Here is a 19,264-nt window from a genome sequence, read left to right on the forward strand (position 1 = left end):
GCATATCAATAAATGTATCATCTTCTTAAATCCTTCTTCTAATTCTTGGGAGGATAATTTTGTTGAGTACACTAATAAAATATTAATAATACACAAAATACAATTGACAAAAAAATATTTATTTTTCCAACTCATCTCAAGAAGCCCAGCCATGAACAAAGTATAGTGTATTAAATAGTTCTACAAGCAAATTCGAGCAAACAACAATCATGCCACGATTGTTTCAATTCTTAGGACATTTGTGTGTGTGTGTGTGTCTCCCTTGAAGACGAGCATTAAATTGTCAGTCCAGTCAGTATTGGTGATCCATATTGGTCAGGAAAGGGAAAGGGTTTCAGTTGATTGTGTGATCTTAGACATTGTCATTGTCATAGATATCTGTAAAGAGGAGAGAGGAGGTCAACAAAGGGGTTAACTCCTTGTACTTTTCCTACTGTATATATACTGAACAAAACTATAAACGCAACATGCAACAATTTCAACGATTTTACGGAGTTACAGTTTCTATAAGCAAATCAGTCAACTGAAATAAATAAATTAGGCCCTAATCTATGGAGTTCACATGACTGGGCAGGGGTGCTGCCATGGGTGGGCCTGGGAGGGCATAGGCCCACCCACTTGGGAGCCAGGCCCAGCCAATCAGAATGAGTTTTCCCCACAAAAGGGCTTTCTTACAGACAGAATTACTCCTCAGTTTCACCCTTACAAAAAAAGATTGCAGTTTTGAAACTGCAGTAAAAGTGCAGTAACTGCAGTTGACTGTGAAATTTGGACGCAGTAACTGCAGAATTCAGTTACACTGCAAAATTACTGCAGTTAAAAAAACAGTGTTATTTTGGACGCAGTATTTGCAGCATAATGCAGTTATATTGCACTAAAACGACGTTGGATGCGGCTTATGGTAGAGAAATGAACATTAAATTCTGTGACAACAGCTCTGGTGGATATTCCTGTAGTCAGCATGCCAATTGCACGCTCCTTTTGTTTTCCCCAGCACAAGGTGCACCTGTGTAATGATCATGCTGTTTAATCAGCTTCTTGATATGCCACACCTGTCAGGTGGATGGATTATCGTGGCAAAGTAGAAATGCTCACTAACAGGGATGTAAACAAATGTGTGCACAAAATTGGAGAGAAATAAGCTTTTTGTGCTTATGGAACATTTCTGGGATCTTTTATTTCAGCTCATTACATTTACATTTACATTTTAGTCATTTAGCAGACGCTCTTATCCAGAGCGACTTACAGTTAGTGAATACATATATTTTTTTTATTTTTTTTATACTAGCCCCCCGTGGGAAACGAACCCACAAACCTGGCGTTGCAAACGCCATGCTCTATCAACTGAGCTATATCCCTGCCGGCCATTCCCTCCCCTACCCTGGACGACGCTGGGCCAATTGTGCGCCGCCCATGAGTCTCCCGGTCACGGCCGGCTGCGACAGAGCCTGGATTCGAACCAGGATCTCTAGTGGCACAGTTAGCACTGCGATGCGGCGCCTTAGACCACTGCGCCACTCAGGAGCTCATGAAACATGGGACCAACATTTTACATGTTGCATTTATATTTTTGTTCAGTTTATATTACATGAGCTCATCTGGGGTCTGTGACTCCCGATGTTGTGTCCCAGAGCTAAGTTCATAATATGACAGTTAAAATATAAATGTATTTACAGTAAGCATGATTCATTCAAAAATAACTTACCGTTAATATGATCAACATCGTCGTAAACATCCTCCCCTTCCCTGAAAAGGAATATTGAAAACCATATTAACCAGAATGTTATGACACAGTTGTAGGCAGCAAAATATGATACCAGTGACTGAATAACAGGGACTATGGCTATTCTGAATTCATATTCTACCAATAATTGTGTTTAATAAATATATAAGAAACCTACGCCTGAAGAAGAAGAACCCTGGGAACATATCCATCTGTGAGAGAAAGAAAATGAATGAACAATTAAAATAATGACACTCATGCTGACAAAGTAATCAAAACAGGGAATTTTCTGCAATCTCTGATTGATAAGGCTGTACTACAAACATACATTGCTGAGTAGCCTAATCGATATACAACTAACTTTTACAGAAACTTTTCACAAGAGGGCGATGTATTCACATACATTTCCCTTGCTCATTGCGACACAGGGCTTTCTTGTCACTGGTGAGTTGAATGACCTCCAGGATCTCTCCCTGAACCACAGTTAGATCCTTCTTTCCTGCCTTCTTGACACTTGCGTCAACCATCATGCTGTGTAACACCTTAATCGGTCCCTCAAACTGACAGAACAAAATAAAAGTGATGTTTATTTTTTCATTTGACTTGGTAATGTCATATTATTAGGCGACTAGTGATTGTGCTTTTCAGAGGAATGTGTGCACATGAATTGCGGTAAAAGCAATTTTCAACAGTTCAACAGATATGCAAGAAGAGCAAACTAAGATTTACCTTAAACCTTTTTCTGAACTCCTGTTCGTCTTTCTCCAGTTTCTTTCTCATTTTTGGATCTAGACTGGAACATAAAGACAAACATGTCCTTTTTTGTCTGATCACAAAAGTAGTTTTTATTTATGCTTTCTTATTTTTAGCCATTAGCAACTACTTTATTTATATACAGTGCAATACATGCAACAGACAAGATAAACTATATACAAGCTTTCATTTTCATATTTTAAGTAAACATACAGGCCAAATTTGGCAAGCGATTAAAGCAACATCACACTACGAAAAACCACAGACAAAGGAAGGCATTTGACTAACCCTCCTGTGTATCTGAATTTGTTTGTAAATGTTTTATTGAATTCAAAGGTACTGTATATGAGGAATACCTCATTTCAGGAGGTGGAGGGGGGAAGTCATTGGGTATTCCTTGCACATCATCATAGTCATCTGGATGAGAGAGAGAGAGAGAGAGAGAGAGAGAGAGAGAGAGAGAGAGAGAGAGAGAGAGAGAGAGAGAGAGAGAGAGAGAGAGAGAGAGAGAGAGAGAGAGAGAGAGAGAGAGAGAGAGAGAGAGAGAGAAATAAATAAATAAATAAATAAATATATGAACATAAGCATACTACATGAACAACTTAATGGAAAATGGTCATTCACAGCTCCACTTACCCTCCTCCTGAGTCATGCTGCTGTAAGAGAGAAACATATCAATCATATCAATCACTTGCATTCAGGTTACACTGTTTCAATTACAGACAAAGTGAAAGCAACATGGTGTATTTGTGCATGTGAGGGCTACCTGTTCATGTTATCTGAGGAGTCGACATCATAATAGATGTCATTGTCCTCAAAAGAGACAGGAGGTGGAGGTGGTGGTGGTGGCAGTGAGGGGTCAGGGGCTCTGGACAGTTTGAGTTTACGTTTCACTTCCTCATAGTCCACATCCACACATGTGTTAATGATGTAGCCATCTGCAAAACAACACTTCATTAATGGCTTTTGGTAGCTTTAGGTACATGAAATGTGTGGTTTTCAGCATTGTCACAGCAAATATGGAACTAGTATAAAATATGGAACATATATGGAATTGTTTAGGGACAGATCAACATTTACTGGAGCGGGGAGTGGGGCTTGTCCAACTCCAGGTGTAATAAAAAAAATGCACCCCCCTCCCCAAGGTTTAAAATATTTTCACATGACCTTCCCCTTGTACTGTAAAGAACGTGCACACCCTTCCCCCTCATAAAATGAACTCTAAAATAATTTGTGTTTATTTGGATATTGACTTGACCACTTCAGCATGGTTTTGTGGCACAGTCGATACCAAGCAGGGCTATGGGCCAGAAGGTTGAGGGTTCGCCGAACACCACGGATGAGCTCACTCTCCCTGCCTGTCTCATTACACTATGATGAGAGCTGGCTGCAGACAATTATCAGCTTGGGGGAAATCACATTTTCAACATTTTGATGCTACATTTATAATTGGGTTTCTGTGCCAATGCACCACACACAACCAATAAGCAACGCTTAACTGCATACCGATTACCGACTTTGAGCGCTTCATCATGGTTTGCGTTTTCAACACCACAATCAAATAGAATATGCCAATCTCAACAAACAGAAAATTCATCCCTCCCTTATCAGTATTGAAGGCTTGGCTTGACAATCTCTGAATGCAATTCAACTTTTTGATGTTTTGTAACAGATGTCTCTTTCCATTCATCTAATGGCTGGGGCGCAGTTTGGATGCTGGAATTATATTAGAGTGGAGTGGATGGACATGCGTAGGCAGCCTACAGGAGACTTGAAGTAGCCTAATCAGATTAAAACATTGTGACTAGTTGTGTTTATGCCACACATAAAAGGTAGTACATTTTAAAAGTTAAATGACAAATATTTTTGCTATATTAAAGCGTTAGGTTCGAGGTCGAGGAATAGCTCTCAGAGGCAGAACGCGTGTTAAGCTTTCCTGAATAACTGGGCCTGCTGGGAGCATATACCTATATGGCCACTTGGACGACATGGGAGAATGATGACCGGCAACAGACAGTGCATCAGTATCAGAAGTAAAAATACAGCCAGACTGTCCTGTAATGTGTCGAGAGTAGACCCACAACTGATCCAAATGGAATGAAATATTGAAATAACAGAACTTTTGCGCCATTATTCAAATTACATGCTCACTGCAGTTTACAGCCTAGAGTAGAATTGTACTGAATTGTACTCACTTGAAAACAATGATGCAATATTCATTGCACTGTGGTGTTGTAGGCTAGTCTAGGTACAAGGCCATACAAATATAATGAACTGTATAACGGATACATTTATTTGAAAAGTGAGGGGAGCCAGCAAAAATAAGTAAATATATATATATCAATAAGATAGCTTTTTGAGCTGCGTGTCTCATGTCTTGACTGTTCTTTCATGTGCAATGACGCACCTGGGCTCTCCGCTGCCTATCAGCTATTCCTCTATGTTCTTGTGGATTTATATAGAAAATTGGTGCAGATTTGAATGTTTTTATGTGTGATATGATTGCTAGTTAACCAATTGCAGATCTGGGCAAACGATCCACCTACCACTATTGTCACTATATATAGATGGGCAAGATAGAGTTGACTGTATACTAAGCGTGCAGAAAAGCGTAGTGCTTAAGGGAAGTATCAAAACACCTTGATAGGGGAGGCGCATGCAAGCAGATGAGGAGATTTTGCTATATGGAAGAAATTATATAGTAAAGCCTGCAAAATGGGGACTGTAAACAAGCGGAAAAAATGCACTACCCTCCCCTGTGCCCAATAAAAAAATCAAACAACCCTCCCCAAAGCAAAAAAATAAAGTTAGACAACCCTCCCCTATTTTGGACCAGCCACCCCACCCCAGTAAATTTCGAACTGTCCCTTAGTTCTATAGAACTAAATAGTGTTTTACTTACAGGTGCCAGTCAGTGTGCGGGCTAGCCACATGCCCCCAGGATTGTTCTTAACCCGTAAGATCTCCACACTGTCTCCCTGCCTAACAGTTAGATCCTGCTTGCCCCCCTGCCAGTTGTGTCGAACCCTGGCCATGTGAAGGACCTCTATGTCCCCAGTCCCCAGCTGTGGAAGGGTACAAATAAATACAGAGGGTTGTAAAGTGGTGTTTGTAGACTACAGAGATTAATGAGATGTCTGTTCTGCATGTGAGATAACATTACTGTATTTCCATATATGGCAAAACACCATATGAAAAAGGCTCACAGAGATCTATTACAGGTGTGTTCCAAAATACCCAGCCTGGTCTCATAGATTAGACGTAACATAGTAAATGTAAATCCGGGACACTCAAATTAGAATGATATGTTATGTTTGGTATGGTTACATAATACAGATGGCTAATTAAGGCATTTTAGCTAATTAGTAAAGGTTCAACTACGTACTACTTTTTAGCTTTGCAACTACTTAGCATGTTAGCTAACCCTAACCCTAAACCTAACCCTAACCTTAACGCTTTTAGCTAACCCTTCCCCTAACCCTTTAACCTAACTTCTAAACTTAACCCTAACCCCTAACCTAGCTAACGTTAGCCACCTAGCCACCTAGCTAGAATTCGTAACATATCATACGTTTTGCAAATTCATAACATATTGTATGTTTTGCAAATTTGTAACATATAATATGAATTGTAATTCGTAACATATCACACAAAATAGGTTTTGGACATCCACAAATAAATACGAAACGTAACATATCATACTAAATGGAGTGTCTTGGATTTAAATACAGAATAATACAAAATGCTCTGAGACCAGGTTGCAGCACCATCTCCAAAACACTGGTATTCAAGTGTGTTATGACAAACGTTACTGTTTGGGGGGATTTCTGGATTTGTTAGCGCATGGAAATGTGGCGTATCACCTTGAATTTCTTTCTGTATTTGTTTTCCCTTTCCAGTATTTCCTTTTGCTCTCTCCTCTCCTGCTCTTGCTGCCGCCTCAACTCTCTCTGTTTATTCTTATCAGAACTTGTGGTTTTCCCCTCCTGTTGGTTGCCTCTGAGATGGCAAAAGACAGAGACATTGACGGGTCAGTGATATTATTTGAAGTAGACACCTATTACGCCCATATAAACATGTTATAACAGATATGTGACTATTCAAATGTTTTTCATTAGCCTTGTGATATGGGCTGTTAAAAGTATGCTATGCCAGGTATTGAGTTGTCTACTTGTCAGACAAGCATAAACCCAAGATACCACGTACTGTATGTAGGCAGGGGATCAAAGTTGTATTTCAATACTATACTTACTTATCAATCATATCATAGACCTCACTTTCATCGCTCCCCTGCAGCCAGGAATAAGAAGATAGATTCAAGGTAAATGTCATGAAATGCATGTTTTCAAGAACAGTATTTCAGAAGTAATTCAAAAGCAGTGTTCTGCATTGATGTTCACTGATGGTAAACAGAATAGGAACACAGAATTTTTCACCTCATCTATTTGTGAAGAACTATTTTCATTCCAGGAGTCTGTGGGTGAAATAGCAGAAGATACTATTAATGACATGCATGAACAAGCGATGAACATGTAAAATACATGCATTATGGGATGATGGATTGAGATACTATATGTGTATACAATTCAAGCTTTCACATAAATCATACATTCACGATTTAAGAGTCATCACGATTCAGCCCTAAATTCATAATAGCTAGTGAATCTCTTGCATGCGTTCATGGTAAAATAGCAGTTATTTTCAGACATACCACTTTTGTCCCAGCTACCTGGGTGTTTTGGGGGTGGGGGAGGTGGTTTTACATCTAGGCCTAGGCCTATGTCATCATATACCCCCTGGTCATCCTCGGAATGTCTAACGAGATAACAGGAATCAGAGGGAAAAAATACATAAAGTGAAACATTTGGCTTTTTTGTTCCTGTAAATCCAGTTACCTACAGAGTAATCACAATTAGAAAAGCAACAATATAAGAACGATGTCCCTATCTGTGTTCATACTATCACTCAACATTTAACAATCAACACTTGACATTTCAAGTGAGCACACTCACACAGGGGTACACTCCCGTGGTAGGCTGCTGGGCTTGCTTGGGAGTCTTGAGGGGCCAGATAGACTAACGATCCCTGGAAGAGACTTACTACTGCCACCTGAGGAGAAGAAACAACCTGCACTGTAGGTCTACAGTAGGTCTTCACCAATTCATTCAATATCAACAGATATATTACAGGGCAATGCTCTGCACCAGCAGCAACAGTCTGATAATTTCTTACAGAATATACTGTTTCGCATGTGATGTATACAATACATAATTCAAAAATACTTTTTAGAGAGAGACATGTTGAGGTTTTAACTGGTAACCAGATAAGGCACACTGCATATTTGTCCTAGACAGGTTGCAAATAAACAGATACCTATATTGTGTCATTATGGTGCTTACAGTAAGTCCATACATGTATTCAAATAGAATAGACACCGGCTGGAATGCGGTTTTAACCAACCAGCATCCAGGATTAGACCCACCCGTTGTATAAATGTATTCAAAACAGTCAGTTTTCCATTTTATACTTGTAATGGAAGGGGGGCTTTTTCAAAGGAAATTAAGGCCTAGATTTGATCAGACCCACACTAGCCTACACCCGCATAACGGTTGTTTTGGCGGTGTCAGAGGTGGAACTGCGTTAGAGCTGTCAAATCCACAAGCGGCTCCCGGCATTATACCTAAAGCGGACATTGCCATTGGCTGCACGGAGTCGCATTAAGAGAAATCCCATGCAGCCTTGTTTACAAGTTCGAACAGTGGAATCTGAGATGTAATCTACTTCTCGATTAGGCCGATAGAAATCCTCATTATTTCGTTTAAAGATTTTCAATTTGGGTGTCATTATTTCTATATAGCCTACACTTTCTAGTTATGATGCGATTGGGATGGGTGTGGCTTCGTGACAATGGCCACACGAGCAGCCGCTGTGATTTGACAGCTCTAAAGCAGTTACACCTAGCCTGGCTGACGCAACACAGGTGACTCACAGTGCAGGGAGAGCTGTGACCACATTGGTCTGGAAAGGAGGCTGTTTGTTAATGCAATATTCGCTCAGAAATTGTGCGATGGGTTTGATTGGTTCTCTCAAATATGTTTTTTCCCTGGGGGGTTGAAGTGTGTGTGGCTGTTTGAGTGAGAAAGACACAGAGGAAACCCAACCAGTAAAAGCACAGCCCCCTTCATTATCAACGCATTGTGCCAACAACATCAAAAAGTAATACCAGACTCTGGTCAGGAGGACTTCGAGAGTTACAGTGCCTTCAGAAAGTATTCACACCCCTTGACTTTTTCCCACATTTTGTTGCATTACAAAGTGGGATTAAAATTGATTTAATTTTAAATTCTGACATTTAAAAAAATTGTTTGTGGAAAATAAAACACTAATATACAGTATCTTTATTAGATAAGCATTCAACCCCTGAGTCACTACATGTTAGAATCACCTGTGGCAGCGATTACAGCTGTGAGTCTTTCTGGGTAAGTCTCTAGGAGCTTTGCACACCTGGATTTTTTCAAAATTATTCAAGCTGTCAAGTTGGTTGTTGATCATTGCTAGAATGCCATAGATTTTTGAGCCGATTTATGTCAAAACTGTAACTAAGCCACTCAGGAACATTCAATGTCATCTTGGTAAGCAACTCCAGTGTAGATTTGGCCTTGTGTTTTAGGTTATTGTCCTGCTGAAAGGTGAATTCGTCTCTCAGTGTCTGTTGGATTTTGCCTGTGCTTAGCTGTATTCCGTATATTTTTATCCAAAAAGTATTCAGTTTATAAAAATAAAATAAAAACTCCCTAGTCCTTGCCGATGACAAGCATACCCATAACATGATGCAGCCACCACCATGCTTGAAAATATGAAGAGTGGTACTCACTGATGTGTTGTGTTGGATTGTCCCCAAACATACTGCTTTGTATTCAGGACAAAAAGTAAATTTCTTTGCTAAATTTTTTGCCTCATTATTTAAGTGCCTTGTTGCAAACAGGATGCATATTTTGGAATATTTTTATTCTGTTACAGGCTTCCTTCTTTTCACTCTATCATTTAGGCTAGTATTGTGGAGTAACTACAATGTTGTTGATCCATCCTCAGTTTTCACATATCACAAACATTAAACTCTGTAACTGTTTTAAAATCCCCATTGGCCTCATGGCGAAATCACTGAGCAGTTTCCTTCCTCTCTGGCAACTGAGTTAGGAAGGACGCATGTATATTTGTAGTGACTGGGTGTATTGATACACCACCCAAAGTCTAATTAATAACTTCACCATGCTCAAAGGGATATTCAAAGGGATATTTTGTATTATACATCTACCAATTGGTTCCCTTCTTTGTGAGGCATTGAAAAACCTCCCTGGTCTTTGTGGTTGAATCTGTGCTTGAAATTCACTACTCGATTGAGGGACCTTACAGATAATTGTATGTGTGGGGTAAAGAGATGAGGTTGTAATTCAAAAATCATGTTAACCTCTACGGGATCGGTGTCCCGTATACGGGACGGTTGAGCTAACATGCGCTAATGTGATTAGCATGACTGTTGTAAGTAACAACAAACTTTCCAGGACATAGACATGTCTTATATGGGCAGAAAGCTTAAATTATTGTTAATCTAACTGCACCGTCCAATTTACAGTAGCTATTACAGTGAAAAAATACCATGCTATTGTTTGAGGAGAGTGCACAACAACAAAAAATGTATCACGGCAACTGGGTTGATACATTCATCTCTGAAGGTAAATAATGTACTTACATTCAGTAATCTTGCTCTGATTTGTCATCCTAAGGGTCCCAGAGATAAAATGTAGCACAGTTTTGTTTGATAAAATCAATTTTTATATTAAAATGTAGGAACTGGGTTCTACAGTTTGAAACCCAGCTGTCTCTGGCTCCACACCCACCCAGCCCGGCCATCTAGATATGTGAAAGTTTGTGTATAAGCTAATGATCCATCATGTATGACATTCGTGGGAGTGTGTAAACTTACATTTTGTATTACCATATCATTTTTGTATGTTTTCTATAGTTATGTACTTGAAAATGTAGCAATTGACCAATTCAGCACATTTGGGCAGACTTGATACAAAATAGTCCAGTATCGCAATGCTTCACTGGATCAAATTCTGAAACTTTGGACACACACGGCTGCCATCTAGTGGCCAAAATCTAAACTGCGCCTAAACTGCAATAATATATTGTGGCCTTTAACTTCCATTTCAAAGATGATGGAACAAAACATTTAATAGAAAACACGTTTTTTTGTTTGTATTATCTTTTACCAGATCTAATGTGTTATATCCTCCTTTATTAATTTAAAATTTCCACAAACTTCTAAATGTTTCCTTTCAAATGGTATCAAGAATATGCATATCCTTGCTTCAGGTCCTAAGCTACAGGCAGTTAACCACTATTGAACACAGAATCAGTCCATGCAACTTATAATGTGATTTGTTAAACACATTTTTACTCCTGAACTTATTTAGGTTTGCCATAACAAAGGGGTTGAATACTTATTATAAATGCAACATGCAACAATTTCAAAGATTTTGCTGAGTTACAGTTCATATAAGGGAATCAGTCATTTGAAAGAAATGCATTAGGCCCTAAGCTATGGATTTCACTTGACTGGGAATACAGATATGCATCTGTTGGTCACAGATACCTTTAAAAAAAAGTAGGGGTGTGGATCAGAAAACCAGTCAGTATCTGGTGTGACCACCATTTGCCTCATGCAGTGCGACACATCTCCTTCACATAGAGTTGATCAGGCTGTTGATTGTGGCCTGTGGAATGTTGTCCCACTTCTCTTCAATGGCTGTGTGAAGTTGCCGGATATTGGCAGGAACTGGAACACACTGTTGTACAAGTCGATCCAGAGCATCCCAAACATGCTCAATAGTTGACATGTCTAGTGAGTATGCAGGCCATGGAAGAACTGGGACGTTTTAAGCTTCCAGGAATTGTGTACAGATCCTTGCAACATGGAGCTGTGCATTATCATGCTGAAACATTAGGTAATGGCGGCGGATGAATGGCACGACAATTGGCCTCAGGATCTCTTCACGGTATCTTTGTGCATTCAAATTGCCATCGATAAAATGCAATTGCGTTTTTTGTCCGTAGCTTATGCCTGCCCATTAGTCAGCTGTTTGTTCACCAGTACCTGCCCGCAATTGCTAATAACCCATCCGCAACTGCCCGACTATATGTGATAAAGTGAAAATCTGAGGCCTGCACCCAACAAATATATAAAAAATGCGCTATAGGCTACAGTCAACGATGGCAGAACAATGTTTTGACAGGGGGTGCAGTTTCTGTAAGATTGCTTTGTAAATAAATAAAAGAGAATGCAGCTCTCTTCTTACAGACAGAGGGGTCCATCCCACATTTTTCTACAGACTACAATGATGAGTCCTAAAATTGTCCCCTGTGATAAAACGTATTTTGATAAAACGTATAATTTCCGACATAATTGTTCTTCAACTTGTCTATAATTAGACACATGTAGCTTATTTATTGTCATTATATGCTGTCCTAGAATATTAAATAAACCCTTGCTCAACAGAATAATGTAATAGATCGATAGAATGAATGCTTCAATCTAGTTGACATCTTTCGAGGAGCAAAGACGTTTAGGGACTTAGGAGAAAATTCAATAGCGCTTAGACTTCCTGTGCAAAATGTCCAAATGACATCAGTTTGACCGGTTGTAAGGAAAAAGAAAGCTGTGAAACCGACCCAACGTGTTTCTGATAAGATTTCAGTTCAGCTTCGATGTATATTTTATGTGATTGAAATACTATCAGCTTTTATGATGCTTGTATGATGAAGACAGCACCTATACATATGGTATCTAACTGAGCTTTGCATTCTCTCAAGATGCAGAAATATATAAATCATATTTCTCCACTCCTGTTCCCAAGTCCAAATTTCGCCTACTTTTGGTGTATAATTTTACTGCAAGAAATGCTTCATTCTGCAGGAGTTATTATTAAGGATATAGACCTACAGTCAGTGTCCAGATTTCAGTTTCTATTTAATAATATATAATATGCCATTTAGCAGACGCTTATATCCAAAGCGACTTACAGTCATGTGTGCATACATTTTGATGTATGGGTGGTCCCGGGGATCGAACCCACTACCCTGGCGTTACAAGCCCCATGCTCTACCAGCTGAGCTACAGAGGACCATTTAACGCAGCTAAATAGTAGGCGACAGTTCCCTTGACATGCCATAGGCCTATTAAATAGCCCCGTCTTGTGACTGTCGAATTTGTATAGTGCCTCACAATCATCACACATAACAAAGCCGGCACTGCTATCATCCTCTTTTACCACTTCAGAAAACATTTTCCAAACATTACTTTTCTGGCTCTCCCTTCTATTTATTTTCAAATATCCTTTCGCAGCTTTTGTCTTATTGAATTAAACTTCGACAATGTCCTTTTTGCCTCCGTGGTTGATGTTAACTTTTTCTGCCGGTTCCCAAAAACATGATTTGGCGATCGGGTGTGTAGGCTATTTGGCGCGTGTATGGTTAAGCCCTAAAGTTTAGGCTTATGCACTAATATCAGATAGCCTAAAATAAAGAACGACAAACCTCAATGTAGCCTATATAAATTGCACAATAATTGTAAATTTGTTGATTTTTTAAGTTATTGTTTCTCTTTATTCAACCAGCCCGCCACCCACACAATATTTAATGACCCTAAACTCATCCGCCCCGTGGATATAACCGCGTGGACTGCGGGTTATGAGTCAAACCGCGCATCACTACTGCCCATAGCATAACCCCACTGCCACCACGGGGCACTCTGTTTACAATGTTGACATCAGCAAACCGCTCGCCCACAAGACGCCATACAATTGAAACCGGGATTCATCCGTGAAGAGCACACTTCTCCAGCGTGCTAGTGGCCATTGAAGGTGAGCATTTGCCCACTGAAATCGGTTACAACGCTGAACTGCATCCAGGTCACGACCCTGGTGAGACTGTGTAATGATCATGCTTTTTAATCAGCTTCTTGATATGCCACAACTGTCAGGTGGGTGGATTATCTTGGCAAAGGGGAAATGCTCACTAACAGGGATGTAAACAAATGTGTTCACAATTTGAGAGAAATAAGCCTTTTGTACATATGGAACATTTCTGGGATCTTTTATTTCAGCTCATGAAACATGTTGCAAATATATTTTTGTTCTGTATAATTTCAAAAATGTTCTACAAACAAAATTCCACTTTGACATTATGGGGTATTGTGTGTAGATCACAATCTCAATCAATTTACAATTCAGGCTGTAACACAACAAAATGTGGAAAAAGTAAAGGTGTGTGAATACTTTCTGAAAGCACTGTTGGTGTTAGCTAGACTAAGTTACACCTCAGACACCGCCAAAACACCAGCTATGCGGGTGTCGGCTATCGCCAGTGACCGCTTGATCGGATTGAATCTAGAACCAAGCTGCTTACCTTCAGTCTTTCTTAACACTGGGCGCCCTGCAAGGTGTGGTGGTCTGGTGTTTCTCTGATGGGCCTGCAGGTTGACGTGCGGGGGTCGTCTGGGCTTTATGGGTCTGGGGCCCTCAGAGGGCAGGGTCCTTCTCAGGGGGGTTACCTCCGTCAGACTCCTCTGGCTGGGTAGGGAGGGGGGCACTGGCTTGGTAGGGGCGGTGGGTACTCCCTTGTGCATCATGTTCTGCAGGAGCTCCCCTGTGATTCTCCCCTTGCCTTGCCTGTCAGTGTCTGAGGGTGGGGGTAGAGGTCGGGGCAGCTCCTTGGTGGCTCCATGGGGGCGGTGTGATGGTGGAGGGCGGGGGAAGACACCATGAGGCTTGGGGCTGGTGGATACGCCCTCCAGTTCAGCCCTTACAGGTCGTGGTGGTAGCCTCTGAAGGTCCAGGGTGGAGCTTGATCCAGAAAGTGGTGGTGTGGGAACCAAAGGCATCAGTTTATGTCGGACCCCTCCGTTTGCTGTAACACCAGCGTCTGCCAACAACGGGCCTCCTCTACCAAATCCTGGCAGTGGAGATTTTGGAGAAGTACTATCTTGGCTACCTGCCATGTCAGCCTTGGCATGGAACCTGGCCCTCAACGCACGAACATCCACACTCTCCGCCTGACACAGATACAGCAAGGTGAGAATGGGGCTGCTCAGTTCGTAAGCAGGAAGTTAGCAGAATAGCAAAAACCAGTGCAACCACCCCCACACACATCTCTCTTTCTTCACACACCCATGCTGAGGCATCATTCGAATGAGGGACTGCACACATCAAATCACTAGCGGTTCCTGATCCTTGCATCATTACTGCCACTAAATGACACAATAGGCTCAATACATTACTTGCTCTGACCAATATAATGTCTCTCTCACAAGCACCAGAGTGAAAACACAGGTACAAGTATTTCTGAATGTGCTACTATCAGAGCAAGACACATAGAGACATTTCAATAGATGTGTGAATAGTGTTCTCTGAGGCACATTTAACATGTTAGGTGCAACCAAACCACATGTCACATGCAAGCCAAACTACCACAGAGCCAGTAAGGGAAAATGTTCTGAGATAGAGGTCATGGCACAGTAAACAATTATGTCAGATTGTCACAGACAGTGCACTTGTATGATCAATGCTACCTCTCTGAAAAGTTTTAGAGAACTTGGAAAAACCCACACTCAAAAATCATTACTTCAAGAGCAAAGATCTTTGCTGAATAAAGGGTTAAAAGAATGAAACAATGAAGAGAAACAGGAAGTAACTACAACCACACACCTATGCACCTTGTGTATCATTCTGCAATTGTTGCCATAGAAATGGCAGTTGCAGTCATAAATGGGCCAATGAGGTGCATGCTTTGCTAAAGATAATTTTCTTGTGACACACAGAGGAAATAAGAAAGACCTATCTCTGTACCACAACAGATGGAGCCTATCTGGCATTGTTCTCAAGCACTTGCTTACTCAAAACAGAACTGCATGTCCTTTAACATTCTCATTGCCTCTAGAACTTAAAAAAAATGGTCTGAAAGAGTTCACATGAGTTATTAACATATAGTTTGTGTATGGCATAGGTGTATGAAGGTTAAAGGAAAATGCGATACCAAATAACAAAAACCAGATTAAACAAATATCGAATCTAGTAGGAGAGAAAGTGTGTGGATCCATTGTGTGTGATATGCTGAGTGTTAATAATTAACTGGTGATAACAATGATCAATTATTCCTCTCATCACTGACTGAACCACCACTTCTTATACAGAGAAATAACAACAAATCAATTGGCTTGAGTGCAATGTTTAAATGTTCCACTTAATTGAGACATTTACAAACTGAACAGAATATTATTTTCACACTATATCCTAATGATCAATGTATATTAGTCCCTTGAAATAACATTATGCCAGACATTATTTTGTTCTTTAGGTACCTAAATCTAGGCTAATTCTCTTCACATCTGCAGCATTTAAGTTTGTACATTTTGGTTGAATCTAAACAAAAATGTATTTGAATTAGAGAACAGTGAAATCAATCATGGCCAGTCTTATAACAAGTGATTATTGTGTCTCATAAGAGTAGATGTGAAAGTCACTCTTCACCTAAAAGAGATTGTGGTTTAACATGTGGTTTATAGATGCCCGAGGCATTGACATTTCATTTCACGCATGTATTTGTAGAAGTGCAAAAAATGTGACCTTCGAATAACAAACGCGACCTGTTAGAGAGAATACTTGCTACAAAAAAATGCATAGACAGTAAACGTATGTTATAGCCTATATAGAGGCTGTCTAATAGTATTCATATTTTGCATGTTTTTCCTGTATCGTTTCATCAATATTTAAGTGATACCTTACCATCTTTGTCCGTGTGGAGTTTAACTTAAATTTAGATGAAAATTAAGTGGTCCATGTTGAACTGTGCCATTCAAGGATGCTGCGCGACACTGTTCCTTCTGTATACAATAGATATCTCCAACGCTAAATCAGGAAATAGGTGGGGCAGGTGACGAAAAGGCTACTGTAAGAGTTAATTTATATCACCGTAAAAATTTGAATCTGAAGGTTAATTATAGACTATGGATTTTTATTATGAAATCCATGTGATACACAATTACTGTAGATACAGTATTTATTTTAATGACTGTCTTTTGATTTGATTACCATTTACGAAGCTTCTGTTCCTCTTGAAAAACGTTTACCTTTTTTTTTTTTTTTTTTACATTATCAGTAGGCCTAATACCCATTTAATCAAAATCGGAGATGCAATACTCATAAATGTATTTCACCTTCATTACTTGATTTACAAATGGAGACTAACATGATTTATGAGCACTCATCATCCGTCATTATGAGATCCACAGCCGCATGCATGGATTCACTTTCTGGAACATAAACATAACCACTTTATCTTGCTTACATAAATGGAGAAAATATAGTTAAAATAAAATTCACATTTGTCTGACTTTCATGAGAATTCTCAGAATTGTAATCAAGTTCGGCTATGAGATCCCTCCAAAACGAAAGCATTTGAATGTCATTTTCATACATCTTACTTATTCAGCTAAATTAATCAGTCACAAAAAAATTGTAAAGACTACTGAACAACCTACAAATATAATTCCCGTTGAGCTGAAATTCACAAATGTACAACATGATCAAAAAGCTATGTAAAACCGCACCCTAGTAAACAGATTCATACCGATACACTATAATGGTCCTGTATGTCGTCTGCAATCTTTATCCTACGTTAACCAGGATGACAGAATCATTTCACCGCTCATTATCCTATAATGTAATTACGCTACTAAGTATTGGCCAGACATGAAGATAACAACAACATTTCATTGGCTCATTCTTGGGCTGGTTTGTTGTTGGAGGTGGGAGAGACCGCTGCTGCTGGAGTCCCTCTGCTCGGTAGGGCGTGTAGTTGAGGGCAGAGGTTGGACAGCTGAATGTGTTCTGAAAAAAAGGATTGCCGTCTCGTGTGGCTCAATTGGTAGAGCATGGCGCGTGCAACGCCAGGGTTGTGGGTTCGATTCCCACAGTAAACCAATACGAAAGGTACAGAAATGTAGTTTTCATTACTGTAAGTCGCTCTGCTATAAAATATTTTATTGAGTCTAATATTGCGCTGTGCATATGAACCAGAACGTAATTATTGTCCGTTTACCGTGTGGACATAGCTTGACACTATGTCTGAGAAGCAGTTTGTTTGATGGTCTGGATGGATATTTACATATAGAATTCTGCCTAAATTCGTATTGAGTCAAGGGTTGAAATGAGGCCACGTCACAATGTCAATGATATAGGACTTGTATTATTCCAATGTTACTACCCAGCAAACAGTCAACATTCCTTTAATCTAGGTTATGTTGCAGTGTAGTCCCAACGTGGCCCTTAGGCAGCAAATGAAAACATTAGAATATCCCATGAAAGTTATTTCGAAAACTATAGGATACTTGCCAGATTTTAGCCTTCATTGCACTACATTTTATTACGGGAGATAGGTTCAGTACACATCACTGCATTCTGTATCAAAAAGTAGGCTGTCCCTCTCTTAACTCTTGAAGATCAATGCACTGCTCTCTTTTTGTTTATGAAGCCCTCTTGTTCAAACCTCCGCCATCTCTTCAGTCTCCACTGAGTTAGGTAGATCTGCATTAGGTTTTTTTGCACCTTACTTGTAGAATGATCTCCAGAACCCTCTAAGGTTGGATGTTTTGGTGCGACTAGGGCAGTTCAGAAGGCTGGTTGATGACTTTTTATTTTACTGAGGAATGTGTTTGTTTTTCATAATCGTGTTTTGTAAGATACTTTTCTGAATATTGTATGTTTTTAATAATAATAATAATAATTGAGTGGGTGCTTATATCTGTCCTATTTCACACATGTACAAGTGTGTATTAATACTTGTGTGAATTGGAAATGTGTTTTTTACATATCCCAACTCCACCTGAGACACCTTCAGAGAGTGGGGTCACGGCCACTTGTGTGCAGTGCTCCCTTGCAAAAATTCTAACATCTGTAAAAAAAAAAAAAAAAAATACACCTCAAATATCTTCATTAGATAAGTATTCAAACCCCTGAGTCAATACATGTTAGAACCACCTTTGGTGGTGATTACAGCTGTGAGTCTTTCTGGGTAAGTCTCTAAGAGCTTTGCACACCTGGATTGTACAATATTTGCGCATTACTCTTTTTTAAATTCTTCAAGCTCTGTCAAGTTAGTTGGTGATCATTGCTAGACAGCCATTTTCAAGTCTTGCCATAGATTTACAAGCCGATTTAAGTAAAAACTGTAACTAGACCACTCAGGAACATTCAGTGTCGTCTTGGTAAGCAACTCCAGTGTATATTTGGCCTTGTGTTTCATGTTATTGTCCTGCTGAAAGGTGAATTCATCTCCCAGTGTCTGTTGGAAAGCAGACTGAAACAGGTTTTTGTTAGATTCATTTGTATTTTAAGAATAATGACTAAAGGATTTCACCCCAAATACAGTATAAATGTGTGAACGGTGTTAGAGTTATAATGTACAGTGGGGGAAAAAAGTATTTAGTCAGCCACCAATTGTGCAAGTTCTCCCACTTAAAAAGATGAGAGAGGCCTGTAATTTTCATCATAGGTACACGTCAACTATGACAGACAAAATGAGAAAAAAAAATCCAGAAAATCACATTGTAGGATTTTTAATGAATTTATTTGCAAATTATGGTGGAAAATAAGTATTTGGTCAATAACAAAAGTTTCTCAATACTTTGTTATATACCCTTTGTTGGCAATGACACAGGTCAAACGTTTT

The 19,264-nt window shown here is 39.6% G+C and overlaps 1 protein-coding gene across 1 annotated transcript; it reads right to left on the minus strand.

Annotated features, from left to right (window-relative positions):
* Window positions 1–99: 99 nt before the first annotated feature.
* LOC311137766 (uncharacterized protein) lies at window positions 100–16,439 on the minus strand. The gene is made up of 16 exons (XM_084172352.1): window positions 16,321–16,439; window positions 13,946–14,591; window positions 7,489–7,585; window positions 7,188–7,291; window positions 6,913–6,950; window positions 6,729–6,766; window positions 6,340–6,475; window positions 5,379–5,541; window positions 3,243–3,414; window positions 3,113–3,132; window positions 2,833–2,893; window positions 2,453–2,516; window positions 2,127–2,283; window positions 1,902–1,935; window positions 1,706–1,746; window positions 100–378 (listed from the first exon to the last, which is right to left on the minus strand). The coding sequence occupies exons 1-16, from the start codon at window positions 16,321–16,323 to the stop codon at window positions 353–355; spliced, it is 1,800 nt and encodes a 599-aa protein (XP_084028478.1). The 5' UTR covers window positions 16,324–16,439; the 3' UTR covers window positions 100–352.
* Window positions 16,440–19,264: the final 2,825 nt, after the last annotated feature.

Source organism: Coregonus lavaretus (assembly GCF_964263955.1).
Source record: "Coregonus lavaretus genome assembly, chromosome: 11".
NCBI classification, from domain to species: domain Eukaryota; kingdom Metazoa; phylum Chordata; class Actinopteri; order Salmoniformes; family Salmonidae; genus Coregonus; species Coregonus lavaretus.